We start from the raw sequence: 20,155 nt of genomic DNA on the forward strand, positions 1-20,155 counted from the left end.
ACTGTTACTTAAGAACGGTAGTAACACCGTTCGAGGTGCAGAGAAAATTGCTTCGATGATGCATACACTGTGAAATGATTTCCTGCATTTCGACCGATTCTACCCTATGTGACAAAGCGAGAATTACTCGTCACAGTGAACCAGTTTAACTGGAGCGAATTTCGATGATAACGTTCGTTCAAACGAAAATTTGTCAATGTTCTGAATGTTCGAATTTCTATTTTCCTTTTTTTAACCCTTTCGTAACCAACGGGACGCATATGTCCCATTTCATTGATCTCAATTTAGCATCCGTTACAGACACAATGATCGATAGATAAATAAAAAATAAAACATTCGTACATTTCGTTGAGTCTGAAACGGAAGTCGCGAGAATTATTCGTCACAGTGAACATTCGCTAAAACGAAAATTTGTCACGCTTTCTGAATTTTCAAATTTCCATCTTTTCTAACCCTTTCGTAACCAGTGCACATGTTCCACTGTGCACATGTGCACCAGTGCACAAATTAAAAAAAGAAATAATTCGGTCGTGAAAGGGTTAATGAGACGAAAAATTTCGTTGAGTCTCAAACTGGAGATTGTTTTATCAACGTTATCCTTTCGTTGTAAGTCGATCGTACTTCGTACTTTTCACCGTCCACTCGAATTAGAATCCTTCGTTTCATGGCGAACTTCAAGGACAACAGCCGACACGACCGATGAAAGCAATTTCGTTTAGTGCTACTGTGCCAGTGGCATGCACAGCTGTCCGCCGTTAATTTCTTATCAAACTTCTTTTTCCTTGAAAATCAATCGATTCATATCGCTCTATTTCCCGCGTGCACATACTCCCGCGGCTATGCGCCTAACTTTCAGACGCGCAACCATCACTCTTCGCTCTTTCGTTTCTTACAACTTCTTCATCCTTCCTTCTTCGCGCAATCGGTGCAGAAAGCTGGCATTATTCACGCTGGTTGAATGTTAAATAAAAGCATTAAAATTTCAAATTTTTTTGTATCGATTACGCGATAATATCGTTGCACGAAGACCGATTTTCCCTGCCATAAGCAGAGGGCAATTAAAGTGAGTGAAATAAACGAGCAGCGCGTCGTACTTCGCAGGCTGTTTACATTTTCCTCCTTTCTTCTCCTTCTTCCTTCGTTTCGCTTGATGTTGTAATATCATACGGAAGACAGGAAATAAATCGTTTTAATTTCCTTTCATAATTTCTCATCGGAACAACCAACCCAAGTGGTTTTGTCAACGTGTACAGCTTGATCGATGTACTACAAAACGTGGTCTCGTTGGTTTACCTTAAAAGGACAATGACACATCGAGGAAGAACGGGAAAAAAGAATGAAAATTGGACATATCGACGACCTTGCCGTGAAATCCAGCATAATGGTTCCCGACGACTGATAGGTGTTGTGGCGTTAGGTTTCTATGGCAGCGAGTGACCTGGTCAGTCTGCCACGTGGTCAGTAACCGAGCTTTAAATTCGGGTCGAGTTTGGTGATAAACTCCTGATGGGATCTCCGATCGTGTCAGCCCTTCCTTGTGGGAATGGGGTCTCAGTGTCAATCAATTAATCGTTCATCAAATAATTCAACTATTTTTACATGCATAACGAACTCGACTCGGAAACTGGCCACACGATCGATACTGGTGCAACTTAGAAATATTGAAAAATCTGCACACCCTTGCCTTGGACTTATTTACCTCTTGCGACGTTTCGTTGTGGAATTGTGCGAATTGAGGAATATCGTTTAGCGTGACGATTGTTATTGGAACAGTTACAGTTCAGGTATTCGTTCTTTAGTTACTAAGTGGTTGTGTTTACTACTGGCGCACAGTAGTTTAAGCGCCTTTAGTCAGACAGTAGTAACGAGGAGAACTATCAGGTCGGTGCAAAGGAAATGTCGTTTTTTCTTGAAATTTTTCTACACAATCGTCGAGACGAAGGCATTCGCTGTGGTACACGTGTATTGAAGAGTAAAAAAATTTATGATACAATTATTTGGACATTATTATCTGACATGATGAATAATCGGTATTTGGAAAAATTGCGGTAGAAACACTGAAAATATAAATTCAGCAATTGAAGAAGGTATGTAAATGTTAGGACACTTCGATGTTGGTGTGCACAATTCGAAATTAAGTGACTTTTTATTGGAAAATGAGCCAAGAGGAAGGCTAGATAAGACAATCGATGACGATTTAAGATAACGTTTTGAGAAAAAGTTTTTGAATTCAAAGACTAATGTTTTTCGTACATTTGGAACAACGAAACTAGTTAATCGTTGGAAAAAGTGTGTAGAATCGCGTGGAAATTATTTTGGTTAAATGCATTATTTTTTTAAGAAACTATTAAACTATTACATGATTTAAATTACATTTCTTCGCTGAAGTTAGTATCTTGTATCAGTAAAAATATACAGGCTGCTAGCGCTGTTAGTTTTCAGTGTTTTTCTCACAAGTGGTAGATTTACGAGAAAGATAGAAGAGGATAAAGTTTCATTATTTCTTGTACGCAACCCGATGGCTTAAATAGATTTTTTAAATTTGCAATGGTTTTCGCATAACAACGATACCACGAATTTTTTTAAATCAATAGCTATAATTCTTTTTATATTATATGAAAGCTCATATAAACTCATTTTCAAACGCGATTTCGTGTGAATGTTTGGTGTGGCATAAATCAATGACGCACTATTATTAAGATTTCATTTTTATGACGGCACTTTAAATGGAAAGAGACATTTAAAAATTTAAATTCCACAAAATAATTTTGTAACGGCTGTTTAGGTTTGCTTCTCGTTCAATAAGTGTCCTAATACTTATGAGCGGGAGTGTACGCAGTAAAAAAGGCCGGGGTGAGATTAAGTAGCTGAAGGAAAACTTTCATTACCTTCATTCACAATCAGTTGTATGCTGATGTACGCTGTTTCTTAATTTCGAAACAATTTTGCAAAAGAATTTTACTTAAGGTGGAATAATAATTAATGATACGTATTATTGATCGCAAGTTTGTAATTATCGGTTTTGTTATTCGATTTGGTAGGCAGTAATTACTTATAGTCATGCAACATGACTGTATAATTATCAATCTTCTACAGGTAAAGTAGATTCATTAATAATTTCTCAGATCAGTTTATCAAAATTTCTGAATACCATTAAACTGGTCAATCGCCTTTATTATAAACTCACTTTAATTATAAAGTAGACAGGAAAATCACACAACTTAGGTAATTCATTAAAAAAATTGCACAAATGAAGATATTCAGTGACAAATTTAAAAGACTAAAAATCGCATAATCTTAATAAAAAGTATCAAAGTAACGTTAACTATAATAAAATTTCATTATAATACTTTCTCTCAAGTAAATAATTGTGAAACGTTAACAAAATACATTCTTCGACGTAAAACAGGTTTCTTAAATCAAAATCTCAGCTGTTGACGCTTCGTGAAGCATTGTCGTGCTCGAAATTCGTCAACGATCGATTTGAAACGCGACGATCGTCGATGCAATATTTCCACTTTCGTTTCTCTCATTTCGTGAAAAATTTAAGAACGTTCAACCGAACGATTCTCTCCTAACCTTTCAAAAATTCATGCCCACGCTGTTGAATAAAGTTTGCATTCAATCTTTTTCCAAGGGCTGACCCAGTTCACGGGTAGTGGAACCGGACATTCTCTTCGGCGCGATGAATTCGATCCGCCGAGAGGGCGAAAGATGCTTCCACGCGAGGTCAGACCAGTTGTGAACCGGTGCCAGAGACGGGCATGGACACTAAGACTCCACCAATCCCGTTGAAGGTCCAGGAGAAGCCAAAACCGAAGCAGCAGGAAAGTGTTGCCAACGTGTCCTTGCCCCCGCTGACACCATACAGGAATCATCGTCAGAAGCAAAAAATCCCTGGTGCTCAATGGTCGCGTGATGTACCCAGCGCTATACGATATCAAGATCATCAAAAGAAAAGGCCATACAGGTACACTTTCACTCGGATCGATATACGTATGTGTATCTGTTTGATTGTTCTTTGAAGTAGCTTTACTCACTATCTCTCCCCTAATTTGAAGAATTTTTATGAGATACCTACAGAAATCTTTTACGAGACTAAAAGTGTACTAATTTCGCAAGAAGTATATTAGAAGAAGAAAGTTTATGATCTTTCAAATAGAAAGTTTCTCGTGAAAATTTACTTGGAATATAACTGCAAAAAAGTAAAGTGAGAAACATGTAGAAAGCTTTCATTTGGGCATTCTACATGTAGTGACATACAGGGTGTCCTAATTGTTTCGGATCAAACTTTGTCAGTGTGTTCTATGGGTATAGATAAGAGAAAAATGTTATATGAAGATGGGTCGTCTGAAGCTTTGTTAAAAAGTTATAAGACAAATACGAAATAGAAAGGGAACGGTAACGGGTGTGCTGTTATTAGGAAGCAAAATAGGAATAGTATGTTTATGCATACTGTGTTTACGATCTGAGATCGTTAAAGGTCTTGAATGTATCTTTTTCCTGTATCATTCTTGTCTCGTATCATAGCAACCGCAAGTTCGTTAACATTCTCTCCCTATTTTCGTTAGAACTGTTTAACAGAGCTTCATACGACCTATGTTCACATGACAGTTTTTTCTTACTTATACCCATAGAACGTACTGACGAAGTTTCAGGAAGTTTGATCGGAAAAAACTGGGACACCCTATATACATATGTACATACTTTATGCATGTATGTTGGATATTCGACGTACAACTGAACGTCGCAAGTTCTAGATTTAGATGTTTCAAATGTCGTACGGAGACACTAAGAATAGGTTCATGTTAACTTAAAAGTACTTCGTTAGATTGTCTGTTATATATTTTCATAAATATTTCAGACTGACATGAGTCATTCAAAATTGACGCTAGATACCAAGTTTCGTAACATTCATAAATATTCATTCGCACTTCGGTACGATATGAAATATCGTCTATTTATGCTACACGACATGCTTTATAAATACAGAACTATTTATTTACACAAATTAAAAATAGAACTTTCTAAAAATAATTACCCAAAGATTAAATTTTACATCCAATGGACAAATACCCACACTGAAATAATTCTACGATTGTACCCTTTCAAAATATGTAAAAAAAAAAAAAAAATCGACTTTTTGTTAAACTACTTTTACTTAACAATATATCAACATCGTACATATTTTCAGTGATAATCACAATCACAATTAACAGTTCATAATGTTGTCAAACAAACTACCTAACCATTGCATCTTCAAATGTTCTTTCGTAGAGAATGTACAGTCGAAATTCTGCTGCAAGGTGTAATCGATCATTTCATTTTCTCAGAGTGCTACAAATCGGCGCGACGCCTTTGATGCACGCTTGCCAACAAGGCGACAGAGCAAGAGTCCTAAGACTACTGAAGGAGCAAGAGGACACGATCGGATACAGAGATCGCACTCTGAGGAACGCTCTGCACTATTGCATGGACGCTGGAACCGGAGGTGCCGTCGCTGCGGCGGCACCGGAACTGGTGAACGCGCCCGACGCAGAAGGACACACGCCACTTCATTTGGCTGTGATCGCCGGTGACACGCAATTAGTTGCTGTTCTATTGGCAAACGGCGCCGACGTGAACGCTAAGGACCTGGAAGGACATAGCGTCCTCCATTGGGCTACTGGTACGTTTTTATTGTTAACTCTTAGAGGCTTCACCCCATGCGAATTTTCTTTTAATCCTACTAAAAAACGTGACCACTAAATAGATAATGTCTGACTATACTTGCATTTGTTTCACTTTCTGATTCGTAAGTAAAAAACTTCACCCATGATAGCATTAACGTGATTTTCTTCGATGCTTTTAAGGGTTGAAGACCTTTACATTTTTCTAAATAAAATTATTTATCAACCCTATCGCTGCTGTGAAAGTTTCGCAATAACTCCTCCATTTTGTAACACCTTTACTTTTTAAAAGTTTGAGAAGAAAGCTGAAAGTTATACTTATACTCTCTGAAAAAATTGGAGCTTTCCGTTCGGTAGTTACCTACGAAAAAAATTCTCAAACTTTTTGTTAAGACATATCAGGGTAGTGTACACCCTTAAGAATCTTGCAAATAATATCTGCCACATGTTGCATTCCCCGGGGAATCTTCTCTACAAATATGTCCCTTCCCTCGATTCATCCCTTGCAGAAAAAGAAAAATAGAGTTCTAACGTTGACGACATAATAGTGGGCGTTTAATATTCAGTTTGTAAAGTCCGGGCGGCGTGAGAACTGTAATTTTACGGTCAGAAGATACGCTCGTGATCGAGATTAATCAACGTATCGTTTAGGTCCGCGAGAGAAAAAAAAAAAGTGAGCGTAAATTGAGGGCTTACCGTGGAGAACAGTTTAAGTTTCCACAGCTGAAAGGTCAAATCGCTGGCGACCACGCGCTCGTAACGATTCCTTAGAGGCTGCGGAAACTGTGAATTACAAGGCATATCTTTCCTGCCGATCTTCGATAAAATAAGGGTATATTGGTCAGGTAAGGTTAGTGGGTCACTTCAGGTGACGTCATTCCGGTTAGCTAAGGAACACGCAAGACCCATGCCGAGATAATCCACAAGATTGACCATAGCCGTCCTTGGTGTATTCAAATGACAAGAGATTTATTGCCGTAGACCGCAATTGCCTGCTCTTACATTACGTCTGCTCGGGTTTACCGTATGAAAAAGAAACTTCCTATCGACAAGCTTCATCTGTATAATTCACGAGCGTCTCGAGCCGCAAGGACAGAAGTAATTCAACGAAATGCACTTCTCACCGAGTCATTTTATTCCGACCTACTTATCGGGTGTCGATATTTCGTCGCTTCCAGCCGCTCGCGTTAACGGTGTCTCCTGAATCGATTACTCGACAATTATCGAATTATCTTTAAACGAGGTGATAAGAGAGTTGGGTTGCTGTGTCGATGATTATGCGCTCGGTTTATTGATAATACTGTCCGAGAGAAAAGTTCTTCGATCTCTCGTAGACACTTTAATGTGTATTTTAGAAGTGATACGACTTGAAATAAGTCAGACCTGCGTGAATTAGAGAAACATCGAAATCGTCGCAACTCAAAAATAGCGGATTTTCAAGGGCTGAGAATTGAAAATTAAGAAAATAATATTTGATCACTGTTCCTCTAGAGTCTATTCTTTATGCTAATATTATTTGTTTAGTAGATAATTTTTTTCTAAGCTCGCGAACAGTTTTTCGGTTTTACGGAGACACCAAAATTTTGGAGTCACTTTTGAGATATATGTGGGATATGGAAAAGGTGACTTGCATGTTTTATTTGGAAAAACAGAAAGTGACCACTTGTTTGATGTGCGTGCATCATGGTACCTATTTGTAATTGTGCTGCACAATTGGTTTGACCTTTTTATTATGAAAAAGCGTATTTGTCGTTAGCGTAATGTTACCAGTAGGCACATGGCAATGTTCATGAATTTATATGCAAAATTGATTGCATTACCGCCTTGAACTTCTGAACATTGAAAAAGGAAATTTTCCTTGGACTCGTAGAGTGACTTGATTATCGCAGAGTTTGCAAGCGGCGACAAAAACTGAGTAAAAGCTGTTGAGAATATTTCAATAAATTAGAAAACATTCATTGTCGTGCAAAGTCAACAAATTTGAATCATTCCTAAGTTTAATAAAATGAATATATTCTTAATAATTCTTTTTTTCTTATTCCAACATATAACCATCGTCATATTAAATATTGAAGTCCAACAAGAATGTAATTTTTAAAAATAAATTTTCGGACCACCTGTCAATTTACACCAATGTTAAATTCGCTACTAATTCTTTATAAATTTGAAATGAATATCGTGAAAATTAATGGCAATTTATTTCGTTTCGATTGATTTGAGTAACAAAGAAGTCGTTGAAAAATTCATAAAATTGCTAACCTTTTCTGGAAATTTTTGTGTAATTTGCAATACATAGTGATCCCAAACTTTTGGCCGGTAGTGTATACATATTCAGAAAGATACTTCTAAAGTAGAGTTTGGTAGTTGAAACTGATGGAGAAATAAGTGTATGCCTTAAATTAACGATCTAAATTTTTATAGAGATAAAAGATCTATCTAGAATCAGGTAGTATAAAATTGCACAAACGTTGACTTGCAAAGAATCATTGTGCATTGCAAGTAGCACAAAAATATCCAGAAAATAAGTCAACAGCTTTAAAAATTTTTAACGAATTTTGTATCGTTCAAATCAATCGATATGACATAAATTACTATTGATCTCCACAGTATCAACTTCAAGTCTATAAAAAATTAGCAGCGAATTCAGTATTGACGAAAACTGAGAGGTGATTCGAAACTTTTGATCGATAGTGTGTAACCGTTGAGAATTATAATTTTCGAGAACATCAACCTGAAATTGCTGTTTAGTGTGCGGAGAGGCAGAATGTGTCCGCTTGGTATTAGCAGCGGGTGCTCGGCCATCAACGCCTGATCTCCGAGGGGGATCCCCTCTTCACTACGCCGCTCAATGTTGCGGTTCGGCCGCAACTGCCGAGCTTGCTGTGCCTAAGAAAGTTGGCCTAAAGGTCCTCCAGACCCTTCTCGAATTCGGCGCTGATGTGAACGCAAAGGACGAAGACGGAAGGCAGCCAATTTTATGGGCAGCAAGCGCTGGTAGCGTGGAAGCTGTGCTAGCTTTAGCTAGGTAAACTTTAATTTTCCAGAAGAAGTTATAGTTCCTCGAGATACTTTGTCACGTGAAAAATCATTTAAAAAATAATTCTGTAAAATTGCATAAAAATTTGACAAAATTTTCTTTCCTTATTCTATGGAATCTGGTGTATTTCCTTTCTAACAACTCTATTCCTCGGCACTTTGAACTGCAACTCAATCTTCCACGAACGAAACTTAACTTCGACAAGAACTATTTCTGACGAGACCAATTTTGCATTCTTCCCAGAAAAAAAAAAAACAAGTCGAATCGAATTGTTCTAAAGTCGATAATTAAAATACAGAGCCGGTGGTTCAGCTGCTGCAGGAGCTGCAGACAAGGATGGCCTGACTGCTCTTCACTGTGCAGCATCGAGAGGACACGCCAGATGTGTGGAAGCCTTGGTGAATCTCTGCGGTGCTCATCCTGATCACGTCGATGATAATGGCTGTTCAGCTCTGCATTATGCTGCAACTCTTGGCCACGCTGACGCTACGGCTCTAATTCTGAAGCTGGGAGCCGATCCGAACCGACAGGACCGAAAGGGTAGAACGTAAGTACTGTAGAGAAATACAGATTTCGTTAACTTCAGTTTCGCATTCGTCGTTCTTCTTATGTTAAGATTTTGTTAAATACACAGGGTGGGTCACTTTAAACAGGCCAACTAATTGTCTTCTTCAGCTATAGTGGTACGAGAAAATTTTTACACGTGATTTTTTAAATGGCAAAATATGAAAAAAGAAGTTTTAAAGTCCGAGGTCATTGTAGAGCTATATTATGTCTGCTACAGCATACAGTAGAAAAAAGTAGACACATTCACATAAAAAAAAACTGAAAAAAATTTGTCTTCCATCTTATTCACCCCTTGAAATCATTTAAATTACGTATCAAAATTTTCTCGTACCACTGCAATAGCTAGAGAAGATAATTAGGCGGTCTGTTTCACGTGGTGCACCCTGTATATGTAAATATTTACGAAACAGATGAATAATGTTATAAAAATCTACTATCTTTTTCTTCTAATTCGAGGCAATTATCAAGGAACATTTGTTCTAGCTTTCTACAGTAAAAAGGACTCTTAATTCTCTAAACTTCTTATTTTCAGGAAGACATTCACGATGATACTTAAACATGCGTTTCATTTATAGGACAATTGATTTCAGCGCGTCGGTAGTGCAACTAGTATTCATAGGTCACAGAGTACATCGACACTAGTATCTTCCATATGCATGAAACAGACGTAGATAATCTATGTAGCTTGCTATAGACAAGATCGTATCATCAATATATCTCTGGCGTGATATAGGCGGTGCCTTGGACATTAGAGTTAAAGACAACGGCAGTAAATATCGCAGTTAAAAGAAACTTTTCTAATGAAAACAATAAGTAGGTGATACGACAAAAATGTAAGGAGACGTTTATCCTTACTTTTTCTACAGAATGTCACTGAGGAAAAAAAAGAATGTTTACCTTCAATTTTTAAAAATTTTAAATGGAATACTCAATTTTTCTTTTGGTATTATGAAAGTACGTCATCGAAATGTCCTTGAGACAATCCAAAGTCCCTGTATATTACAATATCATTCCGTATTCCACGTAAATTAAACGCTAAATCTAAATACCCGATTGATTTACAGAGCAAACTATACTATTCAGAAATCACAGGATAATCGAAAAAAAACCTCAGCTGTTAATTGCTAAAATTTAAGGAAATTAGGAAAGAAAATGCAACACGTTTCAGACCAGCGCTTTGTGCGGCGTCCAAGGGTCAGCTGGAAACCCTGAAGATTCTTGCGCAGCACGGCGGTTCCCTTTACGCGAGGACAGTGCGCGGTACAGGAGTCGCGCACGAAGCTGTCGCTTCCGGTAGGATCGAGTTGATCAAATGGCTGGCGAAGAAGCGTCCAAGTACTCTGGACGTCGCTACGCACGATGGGAAAACACCGTTGCACGTGGCGGCGTTGCACGGACATTTAGACGTGTGCAAGGTCCTGTTGGACAACGGTGCAAGGATCAACGCTATGCTTCGAACCAGCAAAGGGAATCTGATGACAGCTTTGGACGCAGCTCTCTACAGAGGGTACAGAGATTGCGCGAAATTGATACAAATGCACGGCGGTACCACCGCGCAACAGCTGAGGATGCAGAAAACTGTACCGAATAAAGGTCAGGTTAGGTATATATACGCTGCCGTTCATAAGTATTAGGACACCCGTTATATTCCTTTGGAAACTACCGTATGATTTAAATTGCATTTTCTCGTTGAAGTTAGTGTGATGTGTTAGTAAAAATGTGCGTATGTACTCGTTATGCTTGGAGATTCTAGAATGAATTGCGTTTTTTAGGATCTTCATCATTTCTTTGTGACTTTTCTGTGTAATCATAATGAGGCTTGTTTCACATTCAGTAAGTAGATTTTAGTGGATTTCGACAGACGTCTGTAGAATTCGGTAGAATTCAGTAGGATTCAGTAGATTTTAGCCGATTTTAGTAGATTTCAATAGATATTAATAGAATACAGTAGATTTGAATAGAATTCAGCAAATTTCAGCAGAGTTCAGTAGATTTCAAAAGATTTCAGTATGCTTCACATTCAGTAAGTGTTCCAATACCTACTGAATGTGAACTAAATCTAAACAGTCATTGCAAAACGATTAAGATAGAAGAAACAGTTATTCAATTTGAAATCTAGTGGTACAAGGGACACGTACATTACCGGCCAAAAGTTTGGGATCACTGTGCATTGGAAATTATGCAAAAACTTTGGTGAAGAAATTTAAATCATGTAACACATTCCATTAAAGCATAATAGGTGTCCTAGTACTTATGAACGGTAGTGTACGTATTCAGAAAGATACATCTGAAGTAGACGAGTAGATCAAATGAAAATTACACAGAATATACGACCCATTCTCCAATTTAACTTTATATTTATTAAAATAGTTAATTAAAAGTTCAGTTTATTAAATTAGATATCATATTCTGGTGAATTAATAAAGTGCCAGTGTCAGTAAATTAACGTAATTCGTCAAAATGATAAGAAATTTATTTCTTGTTCCTATTGAATTTTTAATTTTCATCGAAATGACTTCAGTGTTCGCAACGAAAATGCACATGAGGCACATGGACAGCAGTACCGATACAGAAAGCAGCCCCTGTAGACGAGGTCGTAGCTACAAACTTCCGAAGCTGTACTACGAAGAGCAATTGATCGAGAAGAGAACGCGACGAAGAGGAAATTTGAGAAAATTGGCTCGTCAGGATAGTAGAAGTTTCAGCGAGGAGGAGGTCAGGCTGTCGAAAACATCCTCGAAGAAAGATCATCAAAGGAGAGCTCGGAGTGAATCAGCAAGGTGAAACTTTTACTACTTTGTACATTTACGATTTGTTAATAAAGTTTGCCTAATTTTTCTTTCATTTTCTACGCATACAAATTTAAATCAATAACGCAGAAATAAATTGAAAACTTACGTTTAAAGTAAATTAGGAATGGGACTCTTTGAACTGTAATTTGAAGTTGTATAAGTAAAATTTACAATAGTTGCAAAACTTGCGATAGTTTTTTTAAATTTCTATACGCAGTATAATATAAAAGCTTACATCTTCGAATAAATAAAACAATTAAAAAAGGCAAATATAACGAATATTAAGTTCCAACAAGTTTCTATTTCCTTTTACACACACAATGCATAGTATCAAAACTTAGATCTTCGAATAAACAATTTTCAGATACGAAGAAGATGACACCGATCGAAAATTAAGAAGAAAGAGGAGTAGAAAACGTTCAACGAAGTCTCGGCAAGATTCCAGTGAGTCGTCCATAGAGTCAGACAGTAAAACGGACAGGAGCAATGAAACGGAGAACAAAGACGGCATCACAAGGGACGAAGTAGACGACGAGAGCGTAAGCGACGATAGTTTAGAGGTGGTTGTAGTACGAAAATCTTTGGAGAAGAAGTGTGAAAAGGTGGTGTCTGGAAGGAGATCGAAAACGCCTAAAGAAAGTTCAAAGGAAACGAAGTTCACGAAAACACACACGAGCACTAGAAGAAAATTGAAGTCGAGCAGGTCGAAAACGTCGGAGAACGGTGAATGTGCGAGCAATCGTATACAGCCGTCCGACAAAGAACAAGGGCCAAAAGAATCTACCTCTCAGAGTCAGGAAACTCCGAGAACTTCGATAGACGAGGATAGAGATAATCATGAGAAGATCATCGAAAGTCGATATCGCAGAGATGTAACCGACAGCACCAGCCAAGAAACCGTCGAACGAGTGATCGTGACAGCCATGGTTCACAAAGATCAAGGACCAGACACTCCGAAATCGATCGTGGAAACTTCAAAGGAGGTCACCTTCGACGACAGATTAAAAACGGAGGAAATCAAGACGGAAGAAGTGTGCAGAGAGACTAATTCCAGCGCCAGCAAGATGACCGATATTTTAGAGAAAAACGACGAATCGAGGAACAATCTCGTGACAAAAGCAGCTAATCTGAAGAAAGACGTGGAAGAAATGAGGCAACAGGTTGCGCAAGAGAAGATTCAAAGGGAAGCAGACTCGAGACGAAGTCTGGAAAAAGAAGACAGAAAGCAAAGTGAAGATGTAAAAGATGTAGAGAGTGGGCAAAATGTAAAAATGGATCGAGATGAAGAAGATGGGAAAGGTGAAACGCCTTCTGTCGGAGAGAAAGAACAAAAGGAGAAGAAAGACGAAAAAGGTAAGATTTTAAATGAAACGGTAATTTTTATTTATGAATAATGTTCGAAAAGTGTTATTAACGAAGATTATAATTTTGAACGAATCGAAACGATTGTTTATTCGGAATTATTCTCATTTAAAGAAAGTTTTAGTTCTCGTTTAAAGAAAATTTTCTGTTTTTATCCAGAACCTATGGAAGAGTTTTAATTATTCTCGTTGAAAATTTTCTGTCAATTTTCTGTAGAGTCCTCTTTCCAGGTAGGTTAGACGCACACGGAACGACCGAGTCGGAGAATTCCATGTTGGATTCCCGGAAAGAAGAACGGCAGAGTCAACAGGAAGTCGACTCCGCCTCGAAATCCGAAAGAACGACGCCTGAAATGAAGTCTGACGACAGTCACGACAAAGAAACTCACAGCGAGAAAACAGACGTGTCTAAGCAGGCTTCCAAAGAAGACCACGGAGAATCGGAGAAAACGAGCAAATCTGAAAGTCCAGTTAGCCAGAAGAGCGTGCAAAAAGAGGATACCACACCGAGAACAGCTGTGGAGGACATTCCACCGTCGGAGGAAGAAGAGAAAAAGTCGACGCCAGAGGAGACAAGAAGTAAGTCGAGAAGTAAATCAGGAATCGTCAAAAGGAGGCAATCGTTCGACGAAAGAAGATCTTCCAAGTCTTCGTCTTCGAAACAGTCGGATGAAAGCCCTAAGAAGAGCGGAGGAAGCTACAAGAGAAGAGAATTCAGCAAGAGACGCGATTCTTCCGCGAGCAAAATTTCTATAAAATCGTCGACAGAAAAAACGAACGGAGAACATGGAGAGAAGACGTCAGAGGAGAAGGAGAAACCTGAAGAAAAGGTGACCGAAAGCGTGCAAGGAAGAGAAGCAACGAGCACATTGGTGGAAAGTTCGAGCAAGAAACCACCGGATGAAAAGGAGCAAGTAGATTCTACTCGTCGAAAATCGGTCGATTTCTCGTCGTCGAAAGATTCCGCGTTGATGGAAGAAGCTGAAGACGGTTCGTCGAATGTCGATACGCCAACCGCTACGAAGAGGAAGATGTCCGACGAGGAAGAAGCTGCTCGAACTTCGTCACCGGCGAAGATAGACGATCAGAAGGAGGACGAAGAGGCTGTGAAACTTAAGGATCGTCCTGTGGAAGAGGCATTGTCCAGGGGTGAGTATTAAGTCCGCTGTATGAATGTCTGTATGCTATTTCACGTGCTTTTAGAAGAGGAGAATTTTCGATATATCGACGAAAGCTCCTCGAGTTCCCCAAAATCGGCACAAACCAGACGATCGAGACCGCCAACGGGAAAGATTAGGAAAATTGGACGATCTACTTCTCGATCGTCGTCGAAAAAGTGTTTATTCGAAAGTTCAGAAGAGCGTTCTCCAGACAGGAGCGCCATAGTGGCAGTGATCGAGAGTCCGGAGTGGGATGAAGAGAACGAAGAGATCGAGAAAGAAATTAGGGACGCGATCGGGGGGGACGCGGAGCACGAGACGGAACCTGAGGAAGATAACGAAATGGGTGTCATGAGGGTGTTGCCGAGCACAAGCGAGGAAGAGATCTCTCGGGCTGGACCCGAAGTGTGCGGAGCTTCGGCGACAGATTCGTTACCTCAGGTAAGAAATGCTTAAGAATTTTGTTAGGATTAAATGTAGAATTTCTTCTTTTTTTTTTTCGTATAATATCAGCAATCAGAATTGGATTCTTTTGACTAATGCGATGGCGTAAGATCCAGACATTAGAGTCCTTTGTGTAACATGATGAGGGCACTTCTATTGAAGAGACCTTCTAGCCCTCATTTGAGGTCGATTGGTCTTTTTAATCCTGTTAAATGTAGAATTAAATATAATATTAATTTTGAAACAATTCCTTACTTTAACATATGTTTTTAAATAGCAAAGAATTGTTAAGATTAAACGTAGAAATTAGTATAATATTAATTCTGATACAATTCTTCGCTTTGAAGTATATTTTTAAATTCTAATTTCCATGAGATGCACGTTACAAATTTAAGTAGTAAAATAGACCATTGACGACTGAAAATAGTCTAAAATAGTAACAGAAAATAGTTATAAATGTTGAATAAAATGTATCGTAGAAAAAATGTAACGCTAATTAATTATCGTTAATTGCACGGTTTAAGCAATCCTAATTTACCACAGATTTTCAACAAATATTGTACCGTCACTTTAAACAATTATCTTCTCCGTTCTTTAACGCAGGTACAACCCAGTGCACGTACACGTTTAACACGAATTCAAAGTCCTCAAGAAAGCAGAACCAATCGACTGGAAGGGAAACAACGTCGTGACAGCGGTGGTAGAGACAGTGGTATAGAACCTAGTCCAAGAGTATCGAGAATACCGAGAAGAAGAATCATGAAATGTTGTCCAAACACTGACAAACAGCAAGCTCTTAACATGGATACCATAACGAGGGATGTGCAAATCAGCTTACGTCGATATCATCTGGAAAGGAAGATTTTTTTTCAACTGATGGAATTAAAGAGACTACAAATACGACACGGCAGAGCGAATGAACAAGTTCTCGTTAAACGACAGGTACAATAAAATTAACTATTTTATTTATCATTTGTAAATACTTCAATTATTACTTATTCCATTATTCTTCTTAGGTCGATGCTTTCCATAAAGCTGGTATGTCTGGGCCCGCCCTTGGCGTAACGAAATACGATCAACCCTTGACATTCAGGTTACTGTTTCTCTTCTTTTTTCTTTAACACTTTACCGACCTCTCGTTGTTGAACTCTTTTCGAGCTCCGTCTTTACTATCGTGCGGAAGCTATACAAATGTTCAATTAAAGTTCGTGAGAGTGCCTACTATATCGTCCGCTTTCTCTTATTATAGGGGAATTAAAATTAACAACATTAAAGAGCGGTAAGCGTTGACAGCGAAAAGCCGATTCCGGTCGGTAAAGTGAATGAAGAAAAAGAATTGTATTTTTATAAACTTGATAATGACGATGTAATTGACATTTCTAAATAGACATTTCGAAGCTTTCTTGTACGATCAACTGAGGAAACTTCAGAAAAGGCCAGCGACCCCAGATTTCTGTACAGAAGCGAAACAGTGTACCCAGAAGACTCATCGCTGTCATTCAGAATTTAATTTTAAACGTTCCTGCTTAAATTTGAATCGGGTTATCTTTATCTTCGTTCGTACACGATGCGGACAATTTTCTTAATCTGCTGAATATTTTTCATAGACTTCGCGAGTATTTTTGAAAAATTATCAGTGAATATTTCGATGATACTGCAACAGTTTTATCGAAGATCTGATGAATCACGGAAACAATATCTGTCAATCGAGAAATAAGAGAAAAATCTGTCAGAAAAAGACAAGTTTAAGATTTGACACAATGTTATACTTTCATGTTAAATAATTCTGAAATGGAATACTCAATGCGAGAATTCAATCCAGACGATTTTCAAAACGAGTCAGTTTCCCTATTGTGATTGTAGATTATAATTGCAGTAGGTGGAGGCGGTCAGGAACAAGTGGATCTTCTTCCAAAGATAGAGAGCCGTGGAAAGGGCCAAATGACGGTAAAATATCAATTGCTAAATAGAAAATAATTATGTGTACATGTACGAATGTTTAAATTCACTCGAGATTCCGTTTTAAATTATAATTGTCAACATACTTCCATTCGATCAATGTCCCAGTCAAATTATATATGTCCCATCAAGTAATATATTCAAAATTTAAGTGTTTCGAATTTTCAGAGAATTGTCAATATACTGTCATATTTTGAAATTTGTATTATTTTCTTAAGTACAATCAAAATACTTCACATGTACTAATTAAAAATTTTCCAACACTAATTTACCTAAAAGTAACGGGGCTAAATTTGCTACATTGCTCGTTGCAGGTGGAAGTAACGCGTGGAGAGGAGAAGCAGATAATAGCTCTTCCAGCTGAAAGACTGGATCGTACGAGAAAATATTACGTGACGTTCACTGTCAGAGGGGAAGCCCAACAAGAAACGGAGAAATCGAAATCTTCGGTCGGTGTCCAAAGGAATGCCAAAAGCGTTTAAACAGTCTTCAATCCTATACGTCACGCCTTCCTCGTTTGGCGATTTTTGCTGCGTTTTTCGATCTTAACCCTAGTGCAGTCTTCGGGTCTTTTACGACCCATCGCCATCTTATTTCTTTAAAAACTTTTTCCGTCGTCAAAATTACGTTCAAAATTCATCGTCTAGGTTCACATGGCGTGCTGGTAACAAAAATTGTTATACATTCAGGTCTTTGGGTCTTTTTTGACCCAGGCACCGTAACACAGTCCAATCGGAAGAAAGCACTAGGGTTAAATAATGCGTAACATGTTTCTATACCTTTTTACACGATCTCACATTTTTCTGTTAAAATCGCCAAACTAATCGAAAGTACACCGAGTTTCATTTGTACAATTCGAAACTGCCAGAAAAAAAAAGGGTTTGTGTGTAAATTAAAAATTGTGTGTAGTATTAAGTAAAAAAAAAATGTACCCTGTATAAAATTCGACCAAACTTTGCTGTAAAAATGTTAAATAGTATACAGATATAAAATTGTACAAGGAAAAAAAGTGTTTCGTCCATGAAACAAGGATTGCGTTGTGAAAATTTCGTTGCAAAAGTGTGGGAGAAAAATTTTTATACGATAACTCAACTGCATTCGATTGAAATGCGTTCAAAATTGAATACATCGTAAATCATACTCGCAAGTGCTGAGTCGAAGGAAGACAAAATCATTCTACGTGTACAATAAACGATACTTCGTTCTTGCGAATGCAAGGATCATGTCGTAATTAACGCATACATGTTCTGTATATTTGTGTAAAGGGGATCCGCTAATATGTAATTCTGTGTAAAATAAAAAGATCACGAATCATGCTTCTCCGATTTTCACGTTTTCGAAATCAACGGTTCGTTGGCACGTTAACCATAACAAACACTTTTTCCATTATTATTCGAATCGAGATGTATCCCTTTACTGTGCGATGAAAAAACGGTGAGTAAATTTACCTAACGTATTATTGAAAATAATTTAAGTGTAAAATTAAGTAAATAAATAATAGTGAATAAAAATAGGTAATTTAAATATTGATAAATTTAGTAAACAGAATTATTTAAAAATAGAAACATGAAAATCCTTCAAACACCTCTCAGTGTTCCAAACTTTCTATAAGTGTGATACAGTATCAAAAATAATTAAAATATAAAATTGAGTAAATAAACAATAGTAAATGAAACCAAATTTACTTAACATGTTATTTAAAAAGACACACATAAAAGATATTTCAAATTTCTTTTAGGGTTCCAAATTTTTTACAAGTATCACAAACAACTTTTGTTCACTACAATGACTACGACTAAACGTATCATTCTATTAACATTAACAACAAACTGTATTCGAAGACAATCGTACGTGGGTAAATGTCATAAGCTAATTATATATGCAGCTGTTCTCAATCATTGTCGACGAAAACAGTTCGTTTCTTCAATCTAGACCTCTATAGAAACGAAAACGTCATTATTAGAAGGGTGCCGTCATTACTCCGTTCTATTATAAAGGAATTGGTAAACATAGTTATTTTCGACTCAACTAGTAACTCGTACGGATTATCGATCTGGCTCTGATGACGTATGTAGCTAAACAAATGGTCGAATGCCTAATCAGTCCGATTCACTGGTGAAACGTGCCGTTGCCAGTAATACCGCACGGTGCTCTTTGTCAATAATGCCGACACCTCAGACGCGGTCAAAAAGAGTTAGACAGAGGTTCGCGACGATGCATCTTGAATATTCCATCGAACAGACGAGATACCTGTGAGAAGCCTTCGCATGGACAAATGGCTCCAAGATAGTAAGCTTTGGCTTTTCGGTAGCACGCTACCTTTGCTACCAAGAAGGTAAACACTCGTATTTTTCTTTCCCCCGTTTGCGCCACATTTTATAGGTTTTTCGAAAAATACGATTCAATTTGTCGCTGGAAAATAATTTACTTCGCTCGATCGTTCTAATGTTGGTAATTTACTACCAACTATTGTAATTTGTTAGTTTCACAAATGGGAGAGACCTATCGTATCGTCGAACAGAATCATTTTTTGGTTTGTCTTGGAATTTTTAAGTATTTTGTACTGGAAGTATCTTTTTTTAATTTTGCTACTGGGAGAATGTTGCATCCTTGAGATTAGTTCTTTTAGAATGAAATTCTTCCTAACCTTAGCTCTAGTGATTATGGTTATTTTTTGTATCTCTGGTTTAGATTGAATTTTTTAACGTAACTTTGTGACACTTTTTATTTCATTTGTTGCTAGTGTTTTAGTATTAGGTGAGGTAGATTTGTATGCGTGTTTAAGTAGTTTCTTTTCTATTTGTTATTTGTTTATATTTCATTCTTGTTTCAAGATTAGCCAGTATTAAAGATACTGAGAAAAAAGACTATTGTGACCGGAATTTGGAAACTTGTTCTTTTCAGAATATGCGACTTTGACATTGAATCGAATCGATCGGTATTTGTTACATAGTTTTAGCACGCAACGCACATTATATGCAGTGAACGCCGTGAATAACCATTAAATGTAGTTGATGTATCAACAGGAAAAGTAAACTTTTAGCATCTCCGTTAAGACAAAATTAAGTTTCTAAGAGCGAGGAAATAGTTTCTAGAATTCTTCGTTGAAATGTCAGCCGACTATATTTGTTTCATTTAAATATAAATAAAAATATAATATTTTCTT

The 20,155-nt window shown here is 37.6% G+C and overlaps 2 protein-coding genes across 2 annotated transcripts in view; both read left to right on the forward strand.

The window, feature by feature from the left end:
* The first annotated feature begins 3,764 nt into the window (after positions 1–3,764).
* On the forward strand, positions 3,765–17,471 carry LOC108578052 (ankycorbin). Its single transcript, XM_017941307.1, is given in 14 exon segments — positions 3,765–3,970; positions 5,334–5,668; positions 8,418–8,694; positions 9,005–9,253; positions 10,442–10,866; positions 11,795–12,053; positions 12,430–13,418; positions 13,658–14,575; positions 14,633–15,027; positions 15,634–15,972; positions 16,047–16,123; positions 16,418–16,548; positions 16,874–16,977; positions 17,304–17,471. Coding segments are annotated over 14 exon segments (4,872 nt in total).
* A 1,697-nt stretch (positions 17,472–19,168) lies between these two features.
* The window catches only part of LOC108578051 (cyclin-dependent kinase-like 1), a 10,490-nt gene continuing 9,503 nt past the window's right edge, over positions 19,169–20,155 (forward strand). Inside the window, exon 1 of the mRNA XM_017941306.1 lies at positions 19,169–19,324. Within this exon, the coding sequence (XP_017796795.1) occupies positions 19,257–19,324 (68 nt within the window). The 5' untranslated portion in view covers positions 19,169–19,256. The remainder of the gene's footprint in view (positions 19,325–20,155) is intronic.

Source organism: Habropoda laboriosa, unplaced genomic scaffold, assembly GCF_001263275.1.
Source record: "Habropoda laboriosa isolate 0110345459 unplaced genomic scaffold, ASM126327v1 scaffold1063, whole genome shotgun sequence".
NCBI lineage: Eukaryota > Metazoa > Arthropoda > Insecta > Hymenoptera > Apidae > Habropoda > Habropoda laboriosa.